Below are 25,395 nucleotides of genomic sequence, written 5' to 3'. Positions count from 1 at the left end.
CCTACCTTAGAGCATGAATCTCTCAAAAAATGCTTACATTTCTTTTTAAATTACATAGAAGATGATGTATTTTGCCCCAAAATATACTTATTTTAAAAAACAAAACAAAAACAAAACAACAACAACAAAAAGAACTCTGTCACTGAAACACTCAAGAACCTTCAAAGAAAATCCTGAAGAAACTGAAATAATCCCCCAGGAGGTTCACGTTCGAGCTCTTCTGTTCAAGATTTCATTATGACCTTTATCCAGGGTTAGCTACCAAAGTAAAATATCTATTACCACCAAAAATATACTACGAATCAGGCTGGGCAGGGTTAAGACATCTAGAGGCCATCCAGTAAAAGATAATGGGTGACTTCTGCTGCTGGTCATGAATGAATACCCGGTATGGAACTGGCCTTGCTGCCATGAACAACAAGAAAGCTGGACAAAATGCGAAACGACTGCTTTCAGACAGCAGGACAATAGGCAGAGCAGAACTGTGATTCTGCAAAAAGGAAACAACAAGATAAGTCCTGCAATTGCCCTCCTCCCTGTGCAAGGGAGGAGGATCCAAGCAGAGCACAGCAGTCTTGAAGGATTGAGGCGACAGAGACTGGAGTTCAGAGAGGCTGAGGCAGCGAGGGTTTGCAAATCAGAGCACTGGGAGGGAGCTATGCAGAGAAAGCACTCTGGGAATCCACATAGGGATCCCCTCTAGTCTGATGGTGAATCAGCTGCTGAGGAACAACTGCTGGGAGCTGTAAAGTGAACAATTCTCATTATTCACACAGGACTAGAAGACATTCAAATTCCATCCAGCAGAGAAGTGCTCTCTCACCGGACCCTCAGGGCAATCAACAGAGACTCAGAAGGGCCAAGCTTTGTAACAAGGCTAAATTAGCCCGAAAGTAAAGCTACACCAGACCTGCCCTAACAAAGCTTAACAACAAGCCTGGAAAGGAATGGGCCTAATCCACAAATTACTTAGCTGCCTGCTAAAACAAACGTCAACACTCTTCAAAGGAAGAGGACAAAATCCAAAAACTCAACAACATAATACACACAATGTCCATGTGAAGAAGCAGCAATAGACAGAGAGGATGGAATTAGCAGACAAAGATATTAAAACAGCTATTATAAATATGCTTCGTATACTCAAGAATACAGAGAAAAACAGCATAATAAAGAGAGAACTAGAAGATAGAAATAAGATTCCATTTAATTCTTTTTTATGTTTTCTAGAGCTGAAAAATACAATATCTGAAATTAAAAATTTACTGGATAGACTTAACAGCAGATTAGACACTGGAGAAGATAAGACTAATGAACTTGAAGACAGAGCAATAGAAACTATTCAAACAGAAGCCAGAAAAAAAAGACTGGAAAAAAACCACCTGAGCCCTCAGTGACTTAAAGGACAATGTTAAGCAGTCTAACGTACATATAACTGGTGCCCCAGAAGCAGAAGAGAAGGAAAAGACAGGAAAAGTATTTGATGAAATAGTAGCAGAAATTTTTTCAAATTTGATCAAAACTATAAGCCCACAAATCAACAAAGCTCAAAGAACACCAGACAGAATAAACAAAGAAAATCACACCACGGCACATTACAGATTGCTGAAAACCAATGATACTAAAAAGAAAAAGAGATTACGTTGCTCCCCTACCTCCATATGTAAAATAAAATAAAAATAATTCTAATCCAAAGTAAGCAAATAACATCTTTCTAGTTCTGATCAAAAAATTTTGGTCAAGTTCATCAAAGATAAACTTTTGTCATTTTTGTAAGGGCCTTCCTTCGCCAGCGACCCTAGTCTAAGCTTAGTCTGTCTATTGGATAATCAAGCATGAACAAAATAAAGTTAAATTACTGGAAAATAACTTTATCATCACGCATTTATATACTGTACAGTTCACAAATGTCTCATACTTTTGATTGTATGCTCCTTAAGGTCAGGAACCTTCACATTTTAGCCTGTAAATCTCTAGTGTGGTTTCTAGCAGCACTTAAGTGTTTGAACACACATGAATGAGTCAATCTCTTTTCATCCCCAGTACATCACAATGTGGTATGTAGAACAAGGTGAGAAAACAGATGCCCAGAGGGATTAAATGATTGCTCCAAGGGTATTCACAAGGTGAGCAGTATCTCACATCCTAGAGCAATGCCACCACACAGGATTACCTCAAAATAGATACAAAAGAAACGTTTTAATTATTACTTACTCTGAGTTTCCACAAGGTCCAAAGCAACATTAGAAGCTGTTTCCATTCCAGAACTAATGTAGGATTGGAAGTTCTTCAAGGAGGAGAGAGCAGATTCTACACCACTGAAGGATATAAAACCAGTTGAACCTGAACTGGAACCGGAACGCCCTGGCATCTTGAAATTATTACCTAAGTTTTCAAGCACAGTGAAATAAGATTTATGAGTCAGAATAATAACTGCATGGGAAAATAAAACTGCTGTAAACATCCATATGAATGCAATATCCCACACATGCCACACTGTTAGCTACATTCTATATCCCTTGAGAGGATACTAAAGCATTGTGCCATCACCTGGACCACCAAACACAGATGCACTCAACAGATGGGGAAGGTAAGTGTCTTCATTTTTTAAAGGAGGGAGAATACCCTCTTCCAAAAGGTTTCTTGATCCCCTAAGAATTCAACAACAGCACAGTTCTTAAAACATAAATGTGTTAAAAAAAAAAAAAGTAGACCACTCATATGATGCATTTTTCTAAAAAATGAAAATAGTAACAATAAGATAGTAAAATAAGGGAGGATTCTGAAAACCTGTAATTTTTAATTTATCTAACATATATGCATATTGAATTCAGAAAACTAAAAAATATTTACTCCTGACAATTCCTCTGGGTTCTAAGAGATTTACAGATTTGGTGAGATCCCAGTTTCTGTTTCAGTAAAAACAGAATTTCTCTATAAACTCGTATCTTCTGGTATCTGATCCACTATAACAGTTTCAGTTCTTATCTTCATATTAAACACTCCCTAATCTATATCTTCAACCACCAATTCTTTAAGCTTTGGACGACTTATGGAAAGCTGTCTACAAAAAAGACATCTTTGCTTAATTCAGAAACCACCTGAAATTCAATCCACTGAAACCAACTAGAAAAGTGGAGAGAATTTATACAAGCTTATAGGGATGGGAAGGCTGTATGGTAGCAGAAAGGAGGTATTTTCTTAGAGTCATGTAGACACAGCATGAATTCAGGCTCTGCCACTTTACCACTGAGTGACCATGGGCTGATTGCTTAGACCTCTCTGAACCTCAGGTTTACTGTCTCTAAAGCGGGAAGGACTATCACAGTGTGGTCTAACACACAGTACACAATTAACTAGCATTAGGACTTGCCCTCCTGCCCTTCCTTTCTTACACGGGAAACTGTCTAGCATCTCTGGCATTTCCATCCTCTCTGTTGCCACCCACTTTTATCTCACACCTGGACAACTATGGTAGTTTCTCAATTATCGGTCCTTTTTAATGAGAGTCATTCATTTATTCAACAAATAGGTATTGAGTGCCTTACCATGTCAATCATTAGACTCACTAAAAAAGACACAGGGTAGGGCCAGCCCCATGGCCGAGTGGTTAAGTTGATGTGCTCCGCCTTGGTGGCCCAGGGCTTCGCTGATTTGGACCCTGGGCATGGACCTATTACTGCTCAACAGGCCATGCTGAGGCAGCATCCCACACAGCACAACCAGAAGGACCTACAACTAGAATATACAGCTATGTACTGGGGGGCTTTGGGGAAAAGAAGAAAAATGGAAAGGGAAAAAAAAAGATTGGCAACAGATGTTAGCTCAGGTGCCAATCTTTAAAAAAAAAAAAAAAAAAAGCACAGGGTACACAAAGGGAAGGGCACAGAAAAGATGTCCACGATGCTGATTTCTATTTTTGAGGTGCCAGTCTATTACAGACAAACATCCACAATACACTCTTCTTCAATTCAAATCATTCAGTTGACAAACGTTCAGTAAGTATGTCTTGGAGCATAATGTAGAGGATCTTAAGTAGAGAATCAGTCCAGCTGGATCTGCGGGGGGGTGGGAGAGAAGGGTCAATGGGACTTTTAGCTTTATCTGTTTTTTAAAATTTATCTTAAAAATCAGGAACTGAAACAAACATGGCAAAATGCTACAGATGTTAAAATTGGGATGATGGAACAAGATTCCCATTATGTTATTTTCTGGGACTTTCTGTGATGTTAAACTTCCACCCCAAAAGAGAGGGAAAAAAAATATGACTACGAATACAAATGAGAAACCAATGATGACTTTTAAACATTTGCATTTTGGTGAAAGAGAGTGTTTATTTACAATCTCATTTTATTACACCAAACAAGCTGAAACAGTTTACACAACATAAATACAAACATACGCAATAAGATGGGAGATAAATAAATGCAGAGAAATCAGGATCAAAAAACAAATTAAAGGGGAAACCAAGTACAGAAGAAAATCTTTACTATAAGTGTAACACAAATTTGGCTATGAGCTTCCTGACAATCAAAGCAAAAAGTGAAAGCTACAGAATCTTCTTTCTCCATAAAGAAAAAGTACACCAGGAACTCAGGAAAAATACTCATTGCCATGGCAATCAAGGCAGTGTCGACCATCATATATAAGATGATGAAACTCATACTGAAAAATATCCTCAATAATATCCATACAATAAATGCAACAGTAAGCTTCGTAGGACTGCTTCTTAGACCATTCCTCAGAGAAGCTAAAGACAGGACATTTGTGGCAGATACCAGGTCAGTGCCCACCAAACCCATTTCCTCTTCAACCTGGTTATACAGCTAGACCACAGGTCACAGCCTTCCCTGCAGTAAGCTGTGGCATACGACTGAATTCAAGACGATGAAATATGAGCCATTTCCAGATCCAGTCCCTAGAAACTACACACTCATTCCCATTTGATAGCTTGAAATAGGCAAGCACAGTGACCTCTCACACAGTTTAGATGCTCTAAACTGAAGCTGGAGAATCACTGGAATCCTACATCACCACCTGGCAGAAAACTGCCCACCAATCAGGCTCCACGCATTAAAGAAATAAAAACTTCAATTGTGCAAAGCCACTTATTAGATTTGGAGGTTTACCTGTTACAGCACTCAAAAAAACATAGTCCTTCAAGGATCAAATCATACGGTTCAAGCACTCAGTTTTCTAGTCAGTCTTGATTCTAGTTTAAGTCTAAACTGCATAGAGCGGCACTGTCCAGGAGAACTTTCTGCCATGATAAAAACGTTCTATAATCTGCATTGTCTAATATGGAAGCCACTAGGCACACGTGGCTATCGATTACCCAAAATGTGGTTATCGTGACTGAGGAATTGAGTTTTAAATTTTATTTAATGTTAACCCATTTAAATCTAAATAGCCACATGTGCCTACTGGCTACTGCATTGGACAGCATGATTCTAGAGACACAATTATCGAAGTAAACTATATACATGAGCCATGGGGTAAGCAAGAAGGGGCAAAGTCACAGTATAAACAGGACGTATCTTCCTGGAATATCAATTTTACTTAAAGATAACACGAACCACGTTTAAATGAAAACAAACATTAGCTACATTATGAGTAAGTTGTGGAGGCAATATAGAGTAGGGTTTAAACTACCGGACTACCCAAGGTGAAAGCCTGATTTGGCCACTTAAGTAGCTGAATGACTTTAGGCAAATTATTTAACCTCTCAATGCTTCACTTCTCCCTTCTGTAAAATGAGGATGATGCCTTGCCTAACTCAAGGACTACTACCAGGATTGAATGAGTTAATACACATATATAACAAAACATGAAGAATAATGCCCAGCACATAAATCCTAAAAATAAGAGCAAATATCACCATCAACTTTGTCACTGTAATACTGTGAGTAGCAATACAGAGTAGTGCTTAAGAGAACGGACACTAGACACACAGGCCTAAAAATTCCATCCTCTCCATGCCACTTAAAACTGCATGGCCCTGCTTAAGTTGCTTAACTTCTCCACCTGCAGTTTGCTCCTGGGTAATATGGAGATGATAATATTTATCTCAGAGCATTATTGGAAGGATAAATTAAATTGTGTAGTTTTCTCAAACTTGTCTGATCTTAAGAATCGGTTGAAATACTTACCAAAAATACAGATTTATGGGTATTATCTCAGACCTACTGAATCATAGACTCTAATGGACACTCTGAGGAAACTGTATTTTTATGAAGCACCCCAGATGATTTTTAGGATCAAACAAGTATGGAGAACACTGAAATAATTGTGTCTCCCCAAAATTCATCTGTTGAGGTCCCTAACCCCCAATGTGATGGTATTTGCAAATGGGGCCTTGCAGGGATAGTCAGATTTAGATGAGGTTATGAGGATGGAGCCCTCATAATGTGATTGGTCTCCTGATCAGAAGAGAAAGAGTCACAAGAGCTCTCTTTCCACCATCGGACAGAGCAAGAAGGCAGCCGTCTACAAACCAGAAAGAGAGCCCTCACCAGCTTTCAACCATACCAGCACCTTGCTCTCAGACTTCTAGTCTCCAAAACTATGAGAAATAAATTTCTGTTTAAGCCACCAGTCTATGGTATTTATTTAATAGCAGCCCAAGCTGACTAAGACACAATGTATATAAGGATTAATACAATCCCAGATAAATGGAAAGTGTCTACCACATGGTACCTATCCCGATTATTTGAATTCATAATTCACATTACTCCAATGAAACTTAACACTTGCAGAGAGCTAGGGAAAACGTGGTCCTTCCCTTCTATAATTCTGGAGTATTTCAAGGGAAAAGGTTCAGGTGAAAAGCAAAGAGAATGTATCAGGCAGAAAGATGGAGTAGACACATTTTTCCCTATTTCTCCCACAAAGTATAGCTAAGTACATAAGTCACAGGACAGCCCCCACAACAAAGAATTATCTGGTCTGAAATGTCAATAGTGGAGTGGTTGAGAAACCCGAGTTTAAATCAACCTCCTCTGGGAGCCCTTCCAGGTAGCAATGATCGCGTTGTTCCCTGTACCTATTGTCTCCAAGAAAGTTTAAAACAAGGTTATGCATTTCTTGAGTTTGTCCCTAGCATATTATTTTGCCTCCCCTAGCAGGCCTTGCCTTAGGCCATCTAAGCTACTGTAATAAAATACCACAAATTAGGTGGCTTATAAACAACAGAAATTTATTTCTCACATTCTGAAGACTAGAAGTCCAAGATAAATGCAGCAGCATGGTGGAGTTTTGGTGAAGGGCCTCTTCCTGGCCCCCACTTCGGCTCTGTCTTCACATGGTAGAAGGGGTAAGGGATCTCTGCAGAGTCTCTTTTATAAGGGCACTAACCCCATTCATGAGAGCTCCACCCTCATGACCTAGGCACCTCCCAAAGGCCCCACCTCCTAATACCACCACACTGGCATTAGGATTTCAACATATGAATTGAAGGCATACAAACATTTAGACCGCGGCAGGTCTGTAAGATTCTCTGTAGGCAGGACCAACTATTGGCTAATACCAAAATACTTCTCCACTGTTCCTTCCTCTCATCTTTCTGTACAGCACAGTGGTAGGCAGAGAGCAAACAATTTATAGACTCTATGCTGACCTTCTTTAAATCCATAGCAGCTCGTACAAGTTTAGCCAGAGCTGTATCTCCCTTTTCAAGATACAAGAATACATCTTTCTTTATCCATACAAGCAACTGCTTGTTCCCTCCCTCATGCTACCACTATTCCTCTCTCTCTCTCACGTACACACTTCCATTATAAAACTCAATAGAATTCATCACAACTATTTGCTCACATGTCTGCCACTCCTTCACTCTGGGAGCGACTTAAACTAGAACTCTGACATATTCTACAGCACATAAAACAGCTCCTCACACAAAACAGACGATCAATAAAGCCCTGGCCAGAGTTACAACAGTAACAACCACCACCATTTCTAGGTCCCCCACGGTGGGCCATAACTGGTGCCCCAGAGCTTCCATCTCATTGTCGCTAATCCTCACAGTCATTTACACACGAGAAAAGGAGCCTGAGGCCCAAAGAGTTTATTTAAACGACAAGCCCAAGGCCCTGCTTTTAAAGACAGTCCAAACCAGATTTCTTTGGATCAAGAATTCGTGATCTTTTCCCCACACCTTTAGGGCTGAAGGATGAGGACACGGCGTCTCGGAGAGGGAGGTAAACTGCACCAGCCTCACTGCTGTGGTGTGAAAAGAACCAGGACCGTAAGCTCGACAGACTCCAGCTTAGGGCACCCGCGGAGCGCCCGAGACGGAGACGACACCTCCCGCCACCCTCCCCATCGCCATGCCCGGCCTCTGCCTTACCTGGCGGCCAGACCTTGCTCCGTTCGGCTGCACCCTGATCGCCCACACTGAGACCCCCCCACTCCTCGCTTAACTTCCTGCCCCTGTCGCTGAAACAGCGAGCGCGGGCTCTAACGTCATCAGCCGTTGCCCGCGAGAGGTCACATGACGCCACGCCCTGCTCTCCGCCCCTTTGGTCATGTGACGGCCGGGGGAGCCAGGGGCGGAAGCCGGGTTCTGGCCGGCTCACGATCCCGGGCTGGAGGTAGAAGGAGACCCCTGCGGAGCGGGAAGGGTGGGGACTCGGGGGCTGACCCCGCGCGCGATCGCCGGCCTTGCGCGTGCGCCCTGGCGCGGCCCGGGTGACAGGTGAGTCCGGGCGGGGTGCGCGCGCCCCCTCCTTTCACATCACTCTCCCCTCCCCCGTCCCGGGGCTGGGCCGCGCTGGCCCCGCGGGCGTCTGCCGCTTGGGGTGGGGTCTGGATGGGGGAGCCTGGCAGGGAGGACTGAGGGACTTCTGGGGCTGGGGCTGCAGTCCAAGCTCTTCATCTCCACTTAGATGGAAATAATTTTCCACGCCACTTTGGCGCTTTAGGAAGGCATGTTCAGATGCTTGGCCCGCATCTGATCCTTCCAAGTCTCCAGGAGCAATGCTGTGTGGACCTCCGTGTTCCTCCGTTTACTCTCGAGAAAACGGAGTGGTTAGTGAGCGCTTTTACATTCTGACGGACCTGGGTTTTCATTCGAGTTCTGCCGTGGGCTTTGAGTTTGAGGAAGTCATTGCTCTTCTCTGCACCTTAATTCCCTCACCTTTGACGTGCTGGTGCCAAAGTCCTTTGCATTTCGAAAAAATGTTCTGAGGGTCCTGATTTGACTATGGTCTCATAGTAAAAAGAAAAAAAAACACCTCACAGAGCCCATAAGGGAACAGGGTCTCCTGATTCCAAGTGCACGGAGCTCCCTCCCATAGAGGTGATGGGGGTGAGAGTGGGTGGGAGAGGTTTTACTGCCTCTGCCCCCAACGAGGAACACCTTCCGGTTTTCCTTGTCTTTCCGAGGATTCATGAATCAGATTATAGTGACTCATTTCAGAACTTTTCTGGAAGAGAGATGCTGGTCACTTTTATCTTGATCAACAATCATTATATTTTGTTCCTGCTAATGGATTTGTGGAGGCCAGTGCTTCCTTCTTTATGGAACTGAGGTTTTATGAAAGGATAAAAATAGACCCATCTTCTTCTGAAGTCTGAGTCGGGTAAACAGTGGTTTGTCCCAGGACAACTTATTTCCTTCCGAATTTGGTTCTGTACTCATTGGGTAATTGGTGTAATGGTGCCATGCTTCATTCTTGAAAGCATATTGTCCTTGGTCCAGGATTACTTTCCAAACTGAAAACCACAATTCCATACCAAATTCTTGAAAATAAAGATATGGCCACTTTTCTGGATGCCTTGTAAAAGAAAATTAGGAAATTGAGGTCTCTGGCTTCATTTTATGCCAAGAAGTAATACAGCCTATATTGAAAAAATTGGTCTTTATGAATTTTCTTCATCTCTAGCACCAAGAGGACCTCTAAGAGAAAGATTTAATATAGCTTCTTCAGTGTTTATTTGCACCTCATTTTAGAGTGATTTTTTTTAAAGCTCAGCTCAGTCTTACTACCTTCTGTAAAGCCACCCACCTCTGAGATTGCAGCAACATGATTAAGCATCTTTAATGATGGTTCTTAGATTCTGTTCCTTAGGGCTAGTTTTTCTGCCAACAGTGGGGCTATTTATCAAATACTCTAGCCAAATAATATTTTGAAAGTTTCCCTCAGTGTAACTCTAGGGTAAGGATTTAAGGATTAAAATAAGAGATGGACACACCAAAGTCTTGACTTATATCATTATCGGAGGTCTAAGCTTCCCTGACCTGAGCATGCAGGGGCTGAGTGTATCTGTCCGTCTGTTGGGAAAGAAGGCAGGTAACGTTGCATTGCTTTAAGCTGTTTCCTCCAGGGCCCCATTGTCTGTCCTATACTGGTATCTAAAATCTGGAAGCAGTTAGACCTGTTAATCATAGCTTGCCCTCCTCTCAGCTGAGTCTAGGGTTTCATCCTGCTGAGACCTGGGTTAGTTTGGTGGTCTTCAGAGGACCTCAGCAGGTGGCTTTTTAGCCTATTGTTTGTTATTTTTCCCCTTTTCTTCTCCCACTTTCCAAGCCAAATGAGATCAATGGAAAAAATAGAATGAAATTATCTGAAATTTAGCCTGTTAGAGATCAATGTGGCAAGCATCACAGGGAAAACTAAGAACTTGTTAATTTATGCCTTAATGTGTTTTATAGCATACCCTCATGAGAGAGAGTTCTAGACAACTGTAGTGGCTTCTCAGCCCCTGTCAGACCCAACCCCATCACCTCCCTTGACCTCTGCTTCTATCCCTTGCTCACTCTGCACCAGCCACATCAGCCACTTTGCTATTCCCTAAGTGCATCTGGCACATGTCTGCCCTGGGGTCTTTGCACTTACTTGTAACCTCTGCCTGGAATGCCTTTCTCCAAGGTCATTATCTACTATAAAATAGCAAACTACCCAAAAACCTAGTGGCTTAAGACAATAAACGTCTATTATCTTATAGTTTCTGTGATTAGAAATCAGGGGTATAGTTTAGCTGGGTCCCTTTGGCTCAGGGTCTCTTGGGAGGTTGCAGTCAAGCTGCGCACAGGAGCTGTTGTCTTACCTGAAGACTCAACTGGGGTTTTGGGGATCCATTTTCAAGCTTACTCGAGTGGTTTTTGGCAGGCTTCTGCATCCCTTGTCACATGGGCTCCTTCATAGGGCTCTCTCACAACGAGACAACTTGCTTCCCCCAGGACAAACAAGCTAGAGAGGGTGCCCAAGCCAGAAGTCACAGTCTTTTTGCAATCTAATCTTGGAAGTGATATCTTTCATGTGTGCCATATCCTGTCCTTAGAAGGGAGTCAGTAAGGCACACTCAAGGGAAGGGGCCTACACAGGGCACGAATAAGGAGGTGGAGGTCATCGGGGGCCAGCTTAGGTCCTACTGACCACACTCAGATGCCCCTGCTTCTTGCTCCCTCACTTCCTTCTGACCCCTGCTCAAATATAATCTTATCAGAGAGGCTTGCACAAACTACTCTGTGTACAAGAGCACACACTCCATCCCTTTGTCCTGCTTTTTCTTCACAGCAATTACCGCAGCCTGATATATAACAAGTTTGTTTATCTCTCTCCCACTCCAAATAGCATGCGGCTTCATGAGAGCAGGGTCTTTAGTTCTGTTCACTGTGTGATATCCTCAGGTCCTAAAACAGCACTCAGCACATAGTAGGCACTGGGCAAGTATTTGTTGAATAAATGAATCTGTGTCTTTAGGAATGCTTTCACCAGCAAATAATCGAAAACCCAGTTATCAGTGGGCAAACCAGAAAAACAGTTCATTGAACAAGGATTACAGAGGTAGGTAGTCCCACAGTTGAATCAGCAGATCAGTAACATCAACAAGAATTTAGATTTTTTCTCTCTTTCCACACCACAATCTGTAGGTTCTGGGCTATTTTTTTTTCTCTTAGGCTTATCACCTAATGGTCTCAGGGTGGCTACTGCAGCTTCAGGCATGAAATGTTCGTTGAACCACATTTAAAGGCAAGAAAAAGGGATAGCCAGGCCAAAGAGAGAAATTTCTCTTCACGTGCCTTTCTCCTTGTAGCAGGAGGAAAAAAATATTTCCTAGAAGCTCTACCATAGACTTCCTCTTATATTTCATTGGTCAAAACCGAGTCACATGTCTAAGCTAGCTCCAGGGGAGGTGGGAAAGTAAGGATCTGACTATTTGGTCCTCTATAGTAAGAACGGAGGAGGAGGGTGGGAATTGCAGAGCCAACAGTTGCTGCCGTCACATCGCAGTAAATTAAGACATTTCTAAATATTGAATTAATGATAGAGACTTCCAAAAGGAAAGAAGAAAACCCTTAAGGGTCACACAAAGTTTCCGGGTAATAGATAACTACACTAGGTAGTTCATAGCATGAGTGAACTTTAAAAATAGGTGACAAACCTTGAGGAATGCTTTGCTGTGGCTGCAAAGGAAACCTTCTCCTGTCCTGAGTCTTTCTACTTTCTAGTTTTATGTACAGTGAAGTCCTCATTATTTTATCGTTCATTATTGGAGTTCCTGTAGCTAGGAGATTACATATGAAAGCATAAGTTGGCATTGACGTAAAAATTTTAGTGAGCTGACCATTTGTGAGATTGGTCGTCATTCAGATACTCCTGTTGATAAAGAAGATGTGGTATATATACATAATGGAATACTACTCAGCCATAAGAAATGATGAAATCTGGCCATTTGTGACAACATGGGGAGAGAAGTGCAACAAAGCTAATGATACAATTAACACTTCAAAGATAATGACTTGAAAAACAATTGGGAGAGGACTTTCCCCATCATTTGGGGAAATGAATGATGCCTTGAAATTTTTTTGCAAAAATTACTTTGTAAAGATGATACTGTGAAAGTCCACTATGAAGTATAAAATACTGTATTACCAAAAAATCACAATTTGATGAAATCAACTTTGACTCATTCTTGATGTGTCCGTTGAATTAGTACCTAGTTGTTACAGTTTTACTCTAAATTTCGTTAAGTGTAAAACTTACTTTCAGAAGTTTTAAGTATATTGTTTCAAGATACATTCCTAATTAGGACTTTTCCAGTGCATAGTATGAAATGCTTGTCCTCACTTAGGAATCACTCTGTAGCGTTTCTCGGGCATGTATTAGCCTTGATAACAAGGACGTCCTTTACTTGACATATGAGAAAAACATTTTTAAAGCTTGTTCCCTCACCTAATTCAAGTATATCTTAGGACATAGTTATCTTTTCCCAAAGGTGAAACAAATGACACAGTTCTGATATGGAAAATTTAATAATCAGTGCCCAATTTAGGGCATGTTGGATCCACACATGCCCAATGATTCCTTCTTCCAAGCTCAGAGATCAGCTACATCGGGTCTTTTCTCATGGAGGGAAGTAAATAAAGGGTTGAGAAAGAAGCCAAAAGTGTTAATTTAGCAAAGTTCCTCCACACGGAAAACATGGAGAGCGGCAAATAAATGCCCCCCCCCCCCCCATATCAGAACTCATTCTTTTTAACTTTTTTTTTTTAGTGAGTTCGGGAGAAAAATATTGTATATGTGTTTCACATGCTTCCTTAAGAAATAGAGGTTTTCTTTTTTCTTTGTTTTGGATGCAGGTTTTTTAATGGAGCAGCCAATCTATCAGGAGACCTGCTTTCATCTAATGATTTACAGACCCCAGCTCTGAAACCAGTTAAGCATTCCACCTGCAGGCGTGGGGTAGTTGGTCATCCTCACGATGTTGGACTTCCTGGCTGACAACAACCTTTGTGGCCAAGCCATCCTAAGGATTGTTTCCTGTGGCAATGCCATCATTGCTGAACTTTTGAGGCTCTCTGAATTTATTCCTGCTGTATTCAGGTTAAAAGACCGAGCTGATCAACAGAAATATGGAGATATCATATTTGATTTCAGCTATTTTAAGGTAATCCTTCTCTCCAGCATTTTTATGGCTGTCTTTTCTACAAAAGTATGCTTTCTCTGGGAACCATGAGACTCTGAGAGGTTAAATAATTATGGAGAGAGGGTTAAAGAGGAAAGCTTTTAAACCAAATTTCATATCAGCTAACTAACTTGGAAATAATATAAAGATGTTCTGTGGAGGCCCTAATACAATAGAATCAAATTAAAAAAAGATAACTTTGGTATCATATATTTCACATCAGAGTACCCCACACTTAAAAGCATGCTAATCATGATTGCAAGTCAAACTCATTTCTTTCAAAGAGATTTTATATCCAGGCTTCTGTTATCTTCATTACTTTCTGTTGCTCTGCTTTCAATTTTTGATATCCCTTTAAAGGCATAAGAACAAATTTTGAAAAGACTATTTATAAATTGTTACCAACAAGTATGCTTTTGTTGACGTTTCACATAAATGTGTTTTTCTTCTTAGGGTCCAGAGTTATGGGAAAGCAAACTGGAAGCTAAGCCAGAGCTACAGGATTTAGATGAAGAATTTCGTGAAAACAACATAGAAATTGTGACCAGATTTTATTTAGCATTTCAAAGTGTGCATAAATATATTGTAGACTTGAACAGGTATTGACTAATTTAGTAATAGCTTATTCTGATAGAAAATAGTGGAGAGGGAAAAGGGACATACTGGAACATGTACAACTTCTTGAGTTACTACAAAATTTACGAGCTTATACCGTGCATAATTGTCTTTCCCTTCCTGTGGTGGTAGTCATCTTGAGTATTTTAGAGTGTTATTATAACTTCCTGTTCTTGTGAAGTATTATAATATTCTTGGTTTATGCTAAGTCATATGGCTCTCAGTCCTGTAGTTTGTGGTCATATTCTAGTATATTTTATATGAGAAGTGAAAAAAAAGGAACTTATTTTTGTAGCACTGGTGACCATAGCCTTCCTTCTTATCCCTAACCATGCAATGTTCTCTTCTTTCCAGCCCTTAAGAATTCATTACTCATTAGCTGTTAAACTAACTATTCCATGTTCTTATGCCATCACTCATATTTGCAATTCATAAATCAGGACAAGGGAATATTCCTTTCACTCGGAATAACCGTAAATATCAACCTGTGCTCCTGATCACTATGAATTCCAGCTTACAAGACTATTCTTAAGAACCTGAAGGGCCACAAACTATTTGAAGGCCAGAGTGTCTGCTATCTTGCTTTATCTTTTAAAAATCTTTACTTTCCTTCTTCAAAGATGTTAAAGTTTTCATTGTCAATGAATAGCTTTCTCTGGGGTTTTATTTCTAGATATCTAGATGATCTCAATGAAGGTGTTTATATTCAGCACACCTTAGAAACTGTGCTCCTGAATGAAGATGGAAAACAACTTCTGGTAAGAATAGTGACCCTTTAAAAGAGAAATGCAAGAATGTCAAACTTAGCGACACTTTTTTTCCTGTAACGCACAACAAATGCATACAAGGTTGGTTGTTGTTAGTGCCGTAGAGTTGATTCCAACTCCTATCAACCTTGTGTACAGCAGAGTGGAACCCTGCCCGGTCTTTTTTGCACCATCCTCTCACCTTCTGGTGCTATATCAGACAATGTTCTGCTGCTATTCATAGAGTTTTCCTCGCCAATGTTTTTAGAAGAGGGTGGCCAGGTCCTTCTTCCTGGTCTGTCTTAGTCTGGAAGCTCTGCTGAAACCTGTCCACCATGGGTGACCCTGCTGATATTTGAGATATCAAGGCATAGCTTTCAGCATCACAGAAAAACGCAGCCACCACAGTATGATAGCTGACAGATGGATGGTGTGATTCTCTGACCAGGAAACAAACCCAGGTGTTGCAGTGAGAGAATCTTAACCACCAGGCCACCAGGGCTGGCTACATAGAGTACCCTTATTTAAAGAGAAGCAAAATGAGCTGATAATTATCTTCTAGCTGGCAGGTCTGTATCTGAATTTAGCACATAGTAGAATTTGAGCAGAATTACAAGTGAATAAAGATTATGTGGAGGGGCCAACCAGGTCGCACAACAGTTAAGTTCGCCCCTTCCGCTTCCGTGGCCCGGAGTTTGCCAGTTGGGATCCCAGCTGCGAACATGGCACCACATGTCAGGCCATGCTGTGGTAGGCGTCCCACATATAAAGTAGAGGAAGATGGGCACAGATGTTAGCTCAGGGCCAGTCTTCCTCAGCAAAAAGAGGAGGATTAGTGGCAGATGTTAGCTCACAGCTAATCTTCCTCAAAAAAAAAGATTGTGGAGACTAATCTTCCTTAGTGAAGGATCCTGTCTTCTTTATCTTTTGCATCCCAGACATCTAGCCTGGTACTAGTACATAGTGATAACTTAAGAAATGTTTGTTAAATAAGTGAATGACTTTATGATGAAGAGGTATTCATAATATTGGGATTCCATTTTGGTATCTTAAGCAAAATGCGAAAAATAGGCCAACTGAAAGATAATCGCTATGAATTAAAATTTATCTCGCATAAACTTTTCAAAACCCATTCTCCACAGAAGGTGAGAGCCCTTTGGGGAAACCTTGCGTTCTCCTTGTAATATAAAGCTTTTGGGAGGAATGGGAGCAAAATAATCTTTTTAACCATTTTCAGCTTTGCTCCATCAGAATGTGAACACCAAATTTGGCCGTTATCTTTTCCTCTTTGTAGTGTGAAGCGCTGTACTTGTATGGAGTTATGCTGCTGGTCATCGACCAGAAGATTGACGGAGAAGTCAGAGAGAGAATGTTGGTTTCTTACTATCGATACAGGTATCCCTGGGCTAGGACCCTCCAAAAGCACTGCTCTTGGTAAAATGCAGTGTAGGTTTCCATACTACTTTGATTGTGAACAGCAGCAGTATGATCTAGAATGCAAAAGTATTAGATTCTTATCTCTCCTGAACATAATGTAAAAATATAACAATCACTCTATATTTTATATCATCATAGTAGCTTGTATACCATATAATCTATGTATTATATATAAAATAATCTGCAGATTATAGATTATTAGAGATATATAGATTATCATGTCCATGATGGTATCAGTTTTTCAAAAAAGGATTCTGAACTTTCTTTACCTTAAAGATAAATTTGGGAATTTCGAAAGTCTAATGAATGTTCTTTTTTCTTTTTTGTTTTTTCGTTTTGTTTTTGTTTTAAGTTTTCAAATATCACCCCTTGGCAGATGTAAGGAAAGGAAGGAGTTTCTTGTTGTCATTTTCAAGTTGATGACTTTGAAAAGTTATCGCTCAGGGTCAGGTTGAAAGTGAATTCTCACCCATATTTATGTAGAGACAAAGACAAAACAAACAACAGCACACGTCACAGTCGTGTGTTACCTATGTCTGTACAGGGCTGTGACTCTCCAAGAAGCAGAGTCTCTTTTTTTTTTGGAAGTATAATTGACATACAGTATCCTTTTAGTTTCAATTGTACATCATAGCGATTTGATATTTATTTAAAGTAAGGTCTTAAAAAACAGAATCCACCTTAACTAACTCTCTAATTCTAGTACCTAGCACATAGGTTTCAATTTGTTGAATTAATGAGTCAAAGTGGATATGAGATCAGTGTCAGAAATCATCAAGATTCAGGGAAGGTACAGTCAGTAAACAGGAGTCAGTTCGGAGCTTTGGCTAAAGATGTGAGGACTAGAGTTAACGTTTTCAAGCTTACAAATTAGGACAAAATAAACAGGGCAAAGAGGCAGAACCTCAACAGAGAGGGGATGGGCTGAGGACATTATGTTTTCACTGACACCTGGTACTGCTGTCTCCTCAGCAGTAAGTTAATCTCAGGCTCCTCAACTAGCCTGTTTCCTTTCAGCTTTATCAGGATGTGAGGAGAGTGTCCACCAGCAGGCATCATTCATTCACATCACTTTGACCACGAGCTGTTTTAACATCCATGTTTTTAAAAACGAACTTTGCATGGCCTTGCCTATATGTCTGAAGGTACCTGGGAAAACAAAAACAGTAATAACATAAAGAAGAAAAAAAGTATGCTTATCAAGCCCAGCCTTGACAATCAAGCTTTGTCCCTTTGTCAAGCCCAGCTTTGACAATAGCTAATTCATTAGAAGTGAGAATCCATTATTGCAGTGACACTGAAGTGTTACAAGTCAGAATTGTGGTAAAGGAGATTCTTACATCAAATAGGAGGTCATCTTCAAGTCTAAGATACTTTGAGTCTCTTTGAGAGATTACTAATTCAGACCACCCTGAAAATCACAAATGTTTTGATGAAATCTCTGTAGAAGGTGACACCTTGCCAAGAAAAACCAGTTGGTATGTATCCCACTTTAAGTTGACATGAGTTTTTTAAGTTATTATTTAATTTATGAAACAGTGCAGGTTCACATTCTTTATCCACAATTTGGAAATCCAAACAGCTCTGAAAAAACTATATGCATATACACACATGCACATATGAACACAAGAGTAACTTCTTTGGCAGCAAAACCAGGTCTGCCCTGAAGTCATTTGAAGTCAAAACCTGATCAGAGCAGACATGAGACTGTAGATGGTCTTTATTTATCTCTCTTGTGTCAATATTCATACATTTTACTGCAGAAATATTAACATGTGTTGATCATGGAATGCTAACTGAGACCCTGCTCGAGTATTTTTCATATATGACCAATGCATCATATTACTTTCTTATATTTGAAAAATGGTGTGTTCTGAAACAAACCCAGCCTCAAGGATTTGGAAAAGGGATTGTGGACCTTTATGTAAAACTGTACATACATATAAGAACCCATCTTATAAGTTTGCCATATTATAGGAAGCTTTTTAAAAATATTATTTTGAATCTTAAGGATATAAACTGACCCACGGTCATATCTAAAACTATATAAGGTCAAGTCACAATGAAATTCTTCTGCTGTGTTGGACTTTTGAGTTTCTAATATGTGTGAATTGTTTGGTCCTTTATTTCCATTTTGAACATGGCTCAGTGCTGCCCGATCCTCTGCTGATTCAAATATGGATGATATTTGTAAGCTGCTTCGAAGTACAGGTTATTCCAGCCAACCAGGAGCCAAAAGACCACCCAACTATCCCGAGAGTTATTTCCAGAGAGTGCCTATCAACGAATCCTTCATCAATATGGTTATTGGTCGACTAAGATCTGATGATATTTACAACCAGGTGGGGACTAAATCTATCAAGATCTTAGTGGTTTAAGAGACTGATTTCACTTTCCCCCTCAATTACTCCTTCCCTCCCGTCTTCCTCAAAAGAGTGAAAGCAGCTAAAAACTATTTAAAACCTTTTGAGCTGTGCTACGGGATGGTGATGAAAGAGGGATATTAATTTGGGCAGAATTAGAGGTTTCAGGGAAGAGATGGGATCGGAGCTATATTTGGAAAGAAGATTCTTTCTTTTAGTCATTCATTTAAGAAATAGTTATCAAGTATGTGTTAGGTACCTGTGCATGGGCTAGGTGCTGGGGATCCATGCTGATGAAGGCAGCCCACAGTTCCTGCCCTTAATGAGCTTGTAGCTGAGGAAAGAAGGCAGACAATTAAAGGAATTACAGGAAAGCAGGATGAGTGTTATCTTAGGGGAAGCCTGGGGTGCCAGGGAGCATATAACAGGGGCAGCAAGATTGCAACAGGTGACAAAAGGGACATAAGGGCAGTTCAAAAGGGGCAGAATGAGCAGGGCTGTAAAGACCCTGCAGCGTTTGAAAGTTGTCTCAGTGTCCTCAACAGTATGTATATCATTCACTTACTTAAAAGGGTAGCAAAGAAGATTACCACTTTTGACTTGATTGTCCTGAAGAAAACATAATTTTATGTATTATATGCATTTCTCTTACTGGAAGAGAGTAAAGAGTTGGACCTATGGTAACTGGATATCATTTATCACAGAGCACCCCTGCTCTGTACAGTTCCTTAGGTAGCCTGTTAGATTTTTGTATGAATATGTTAAGTGTAAATGAAAGAGTTTTGTGTTTTGTTTAAGACAACTCAAAATCAGGGGCTACCTATAGATACCAGGTCTCTGTAATATTTGTTGCCATTTATGAAGCATTCAATATGAACCAGAATCATAATAGGTTTTTTTCATACACCGTTTTCTCTATTCCTCACAACAGTCTTGCAAAGTAGACAGCATTATCCTCATGTTGCTATGGAGAAAAATAAGGCTTAGAGAGGAGCTTAAGTAATTATCACACGGTCACCTAACTAGGTAGCAGAACCATCATTTGAATTCAAGTCTATGTGACTTCAGAGCCCATGCCGTTCCCTCACTGCCTCTCCTTACCCCTTCTGCCTCCTATACATCTCAAGGCACTGTGTTTCAATTTCTCCTTGCCCCGTGACCTTTATTAACACGGGTTAAGCTGTGGTTGTGCTGTGTGTCCACCCTACTCTCTGCCCTGCACCTCCCCCATCCCTGGCTTCTTGGACAAGGGGCAGTCAGTTGACCCAAGATGGATCAGATTCCCTGTCTCCAGGTAATTTGGAATTGGGCCTGAGAAACAGTTTCTGGACATGGGTTTACCCACACTTTGCAAAATTTGGAGTTTTGGGGCAGCTTCATTCTACCATGTTGTGGAGAACAGTTTGGAGAGAGAGAAAACTTGGGCAAACACATCAAATGGAGAAACAGCGAAGGCTTTCTGGTTGGCAGCTCCCGGCCCTTCCAGAGACCTGGCCACATTCCTGCCTGCAGGGGCCATGCGGCATTGCTGTGTCTGTCCTTGTAATAATTTCCTCCCTGTCTGCTTATGGTCCTTGAGGTGATATGCCAAGGATTCGTAATACATGAGGCGGTCGAGCCCTGGGACACACCAGCATTTAAAAGGCAGGCAGACAGCTTTGCGCAGTGGCAGTATCCTAGCCAATGAGGTTTATCCAAGGCACAATTATTGCTAATTAAAAGGCAGGCAGAAGGAGAACCCCAGCAAAGCAGATTGAGAAGAGAGGGGGGGACCTGGGAAAGCAAAGGAAGAGAGAATTTCATTCCTCGGAGGATTTAAGTGAGCATGCTAAAGAGACCATTGAATTGGGTCATTGTGTGGTTATGAGTGACCTTAGGAAATTCCTTTGAGGTGATGGTGGAGGTCAGATTTCAGTGAGTTGAAGAATAAACAGGAAGTGAGAAAATAGCAACAGTGAGTGTGGAATCTGTCAGCTCTGAGAGATTATCTGTGATGGGAAAGACATAGAAATGGACAGTTAAGGGCCAGCCCAGTGGCGCAGCAGTTAAGTTTGCACATTCTGCTTCTCGGCGGCTCAGGGTTCGCCGGATCAGATCCTGGGTGTGGAGATGGCACTGCTTAGCAAAAGCCATGCTGTGGTAGGCATCCCACATGTAAAGTGGAGGAAGATGGGGGCTGGCCCCGTGGCCGAGTGGTTAAGTTCGCGCGCTCCGCTGCAGGCGGCCCAGTGTTTCGTTGGTTCGAATCCTGGGCGCGGACATGACACTGCTCATCAAACCACGCTGAGGCAGCGTCCCACATGCCACAACTAGAAGGACCCACAACGAAGAATATACACCTATGTACCGGGGGGGCTTTGGGGAGAAAAAGGAAAAAATAAAATCTTTAAAGTGGAGGAAGATGGGCATGGATGTTAGCTCAGGGCCAGTCTTCCTCAGCAAAAAGAGGAGGATTGGCAGTAGTTAGCTCAGGGCTAATCTTCCTCAAAACAAAACAAAACAAAAAATAGAAATGGATAACTAGTGGGAGACGTGGAGTTAAAACATTTTTCTTTTTTTAAGGAAAAGACTTAGAATTGCAGCAGAGTCAAAGGCTGGAAGGAAGAGAATATCATGTGATTAGGGATAAGAAGGAAGGCCCTGGGTACCAATGCCACAATCTGAGAATTGCTTCCGGTGTCCAGGAGCCTCAGAGGAGATGGACTTTTGAGAGACTGACAGGTCCTAGGACTAGATCATTTATTTGGTGCATGTAGCTTCAATTGTTACCAACCACTGCCTCTTCCTCCTCGTGTCTGTTGCAGGTCTCAGCGTATCCTTTGCCAGAGCATCGCAGCACAGCCCTGGCCAATCAGGCTGCCATGCTGTATGTAATTCTCTACTTTGCACCTTCCATTCTTCATACCCATCAAGCAAAAATGAGAGAGATAGTGGATAAATACTTTCCAGATAATTGGGCAAGTATTACTATTAGTCTTTTTTTCTCTACAGTAAGCTTGTTAGAGAACTGATTTTTCCATTCTTTTGGCCTTTAGCTCAAAGGTCATAATGTTGTAAGTAATGAGATATAAAATCACTTACATAAAATTATTTTAAGTGTATTGAGAATTTTATAAATCATATCATGAAGGAATAAATCAGTCAGTACAATTTCCTGGAGAACGTACTTGTTTTCTTTTCTTAGCTGGATACTCTCAAGGTAAACCATGTATAAAATGTATCTTGCTTTAGCTCCTGAGATTGCAACTAAGTTACATATGCATTTGTTTATTTCCTGTTTTGTAAATCTAAGCTAGCAGAACTCATCTAAGTTGTCATTTTATGAACAGGAATTTCACTTTTATAATAAGTTTTATCTGTGTAAAAGCTAATGTGGCTGGGGCTATTAGGGTTTACATTACTGCAGGGATGTGCTTGTAACTTTTTAAACATTGTTTCAATTAAAAATACTAATTTTTAAAGGAATAAAACTGACAACATACTATCTATGAAATGTTTCTTTGCATGTATAGGTTTTAAGAAAGTATGGTGAATTGGATCATATTCTCAGGTAGCAGATTTTATTTCACTTCTTACCAGCCGTTGAGTCATATTAACTCTTGGTGATGAGGGACCTGAAAGAGGAACTTTACTGGTGAGCAGCACAGCCTACAATTAGGAGATGATGCTTCTCATCCATGAATGAATTATAGTCATGAGCTAGGAGTTGAGCAACCAAGAGGAAAACTCTGCTAGTCTGGCTTCATTTGCCTAAGCTTAGTAAAGAAGTTTTGACCATAATGCTGCACTCAGGAACAGTTTTAGTATGAAGAAAGGTCAAAATCCAGTTACGTGATACTTACAAGATGCACTCCTAAAAGAACACTGGCACGCTGAAAATAAAGGAATAAAAGATATGCCAGGCAAATGCCAACCAATAAAAAGCTAGTGAGAAAATATTGATATGACACCATAGAGAATTTTGAAGAAAAACATTAATGGAGATAAAGAGAGATTGTATTTAATACTAAAAAGAATCAATATAAAACAATGCCACTCTTCTCACAAATTTTTTTGGGAAAACTTCAGTTTGATTTTTTAATTGAAAAATATTTATATTAGCGTGTAATGGGTTTATTGTTTTTTTAAATGAATTGATAAATATTTTTTAAATTTCTCAATTTTAATGCACAATCTGATAAATAGCGAAAGATGTAACCCACATTTTTAAAAAAGGTCTTTGGAGTCTTTAGTAACTTTTAAGAGTGTAAAGGCTGAGATGAAAATGTTTGAGAAAACCATTGCTCTAGTCAAAGTCTCAGCATTCCTTTTCCCTTTCATTTTTCTTCATCTAGGAATCTAACACAGCAGTGGGAAAGGAAAACTCTGTTTTAGTTATTTTCCCATGAATACCAACATTGTGACTCTTAGTCCATAGTGCTCATGTGGAAGAACTCTTACCTGTATGTTTGGAAAATCTTGGTTTTTCATTGATTTTCATTGGAATGGCATTTAAACTTGGAGTGGGCGATGTCTTCTGTAGCTTTTTATTTTCCCAGCCCTTCCCTTGAAGTGAGTAGGTATTTAACAAATACTGGGTGAATGTCTTCTCTTTCAGGTAATTAGTATTTACATGGGGATCACCGTGAATCTAGCAGATGCTTGGGAACCTTACAAAGCTGCCAAAACTGCTTTAAACAATACCCTGGACCTTTCAAACGTCAGAGAACAGGTAGGTTCTGCTAATCGGGGAGGAATCTGGAACAACAGCCAACTGGCTTTAGTGGGGCAGGAAATGAGCTAAGGAGATTTCCCTTGGAACTGGAAGATATCCACGTAGACTAAGATAGATAATTATAGATTTTTAACTTACGTGGTACATGTAAATGGGAGACGTGGGTCCTAAGGAATATTGAACACTCTAAGATGAATCGGTGTCACCTGTGGCCACAGTTGACTTCCTTTACTCTTGCTTAAAGACGGTGGCTTAGGGGCAGAGCTGCTTTCTCCAGTAGCTAGAATTTTAATGTTTTCATCAGTAGGAAGAGTGAGAAAGATGGCAACTGAATGTGGACAATGTGCCCCGTCACTGTAGTTTAAATTCATCATTTCTGATGTGCGAAATAAGCAACAAGACTAAAGGCATTCGTCTCCGTAGAGTTTAAGTGGCTAAATGCTGTCTATAAGAAGATGAGGCAGAAGGGAAAGACCTGAGTAAACAGAGGAATAAAAATAAAGTCTTTTTACTGGGGAGCATCCTTGATATTTCTGCACAGTTCTCTTCCTCAGCCTGGCTGTCCAAGTTTTGAGTTTCCAGTGTGGATAGAATAATATTGACTCAAAGAACTTCAGCATGTTTTATGGAAAAAATTGAATTCCATGAATAATGCATCAAATAATTTCAATTTTGGCATGTCTCCTAGAAAGACATTAGAGCAAGTGGCGCTTCCAAGCTTCCTGGGATCACAGCATTAATTTTTCATTACTAAAATTCCTTTCTAAAGTTACATTTTCTTGTTTGTGATGTTGTAAGGAATTCTTCAGTCTTCGGATGAAACATCTTGTGCTAGTTTTAAACTAACCTGACTAGGTTAATGATGTTTAGCATTTAACTCTTACTTTAGGTGAAGCAGAATGACCAAATTTCCAAAAGCCAGGTGTGAAAATTCACTTTTGACACACTGAGGTGTATTTTTTGTTAAGCTTTCATATGTCTGTAGAAATCTCATCTTTTGAGTGTTTCTGCCCTGCTCTGCCTCCTTTGTGGATAATAATAGGGAAAATGGACAATTGAGTTTATGCCTTTCTTGCCTTTTTTGGATGTTTCTTTTCCATCAAAATTAAGAATAAAAGGGATGCTAGGAACCACCTGATCTATTTCTCCAGTTTACATCTGAAGAAACCAACACGCAGAGGTTAAACCCAAAGTCACAGCAATGTTGAATCACGGCCAGAAGCAGATTTTAGTCTCTTTAATTCTAAATCCAGTGCTCTTTCCAAAAATGTCCCCTAAACCACTTGCCTTTGAGCCTTATAAACTGTAGTCCACGCGTTCCTCATCTCATATGGAAATGTGATTATTTGTCAGGGGATTCATTTGAATGTGATCCACTCTCAAGGTAAATAGTCCTCTTTTCTTTAACATAATTCAAGTTTCTTCTTTTCAAAGGCAAGCAGATACGCTACTGTCAGTGAAAGAATGCGCGCTCAAGTGCAGCAATTTCTGAAGGAAGGTTATTTGAGGGAGGAGATGGTTCTGGACAACATCCCAAAGCTTCTGAACTGCCTGAGAGACTGCAACGTCTCCATCCGATGGCTGATGCTGCATACGGCAGACTCAGGTAGTGCGC

General features: G+C 40.6%; 2 protein-coding genes and 1 pseudogene across 6 annotated transcripts in view; 2 read left to right on the top strand and 1 right to left on the bottom strand.

Moving 5' to 3' along the window:
- NSMCE2 (NSE2 (MMS21) homolog, SMC5-SMC6 complex SUMO ligase) overlaps positions 1-8,659 on the bottom strand; it is a 226,572-nt gene extending 217,913 nt beyond the window's left edge. For 2 of the 4 annotated variants that reach the window (XM_070222486.1, XM_070222487.1), the window contains exons 1-3: positions 8,342-8,444; positions 3,546-4,055; positions 2,212-2,382 (exon numbers count right to left, since the gene is read on the bottom strand). In XM_070222486.1, the coding sequence (XP_070078587.1) occupies positions 2,212-2,368 (157 nt within the window). In that variant the 5' untranslated portion in view covers positions 2,369-2,382; positions 3,546-4,055; positions 8,342-8,444. Of the gene's footprint in view, positions 1-2,211; positions 2,383-3,545; positions 4,056-8,341 lie in introns of all 4 variants that reach the window. The other 2 variants (XM_001497639.6, XM_005613276.4) reach the window with 2 other exon arrangements.
- WASHC5 (WASH complex subunit 5) overlaps positions 8,484-25,395 on the top strand; it is a 60,479-nt gene continuing 43,567 nt past the window's right edge. For both annotated transcript variants that reach the window (XM_005613277.4, XM_001498336.6), the window contains exons 1-9: positions 8,484-8,689; positions 13,580-13,887; positions 14,359-14,504; positions 15,194-15,278; positions 16,561-16,661; positions 18,853-19,045; positions 21,871-22,023; positions 23,664-23,777; positions 25,215-25,386. In XM_005613277.4, coding sequence (XP_005613334.1) covers positions 13,702-13,887; positions 14,359-14,504; positions 15,194-15,278; positions 16,561-16,661; positions 18,853-19,045; positions 21,871-22,023; positions 23,664-23,777; positions 25,215-25,386 — 1,150 coding nt within the window. In that variant the 5' untranslated portion in view covers positions 8,484-8,689; positions 13,580-13,701. The remainder of the gene's footprint in view (positions 8,690-13,579; positions 13,888-14,358; positions 14,505-15,193; positions 15,279-16,560; positions 16,662-18,852; positions 19,046-21,870; positions 22,024-23,663; positions 23,778-25,214; positions 25,387-25,395) is intronic.
- Positions 20,721-20,788, top strand: LOC138915666 (U4 spliceosomal RNA; annotated as a pseudogene).

This window comes from Equus caballus, chromosome 9, assembly GCF_041296265.1.
Source record: "Equus caballus isolate H_3958 breed thoroughbred chromosome 9, TB-T2T, whole genome shotgun sequence".
Classification (NCBI taxonomy): domain Eukaryota; kingdom Metazoa; phylum Chordata; class Mammalia; order Perissodactyla; family Equidae; genus Equus; species Equus caballus.
Note: the sequence above shows the minus strand (reverse complement) of the source record. Positions and strands in the feature narration are given on the sequence as shown.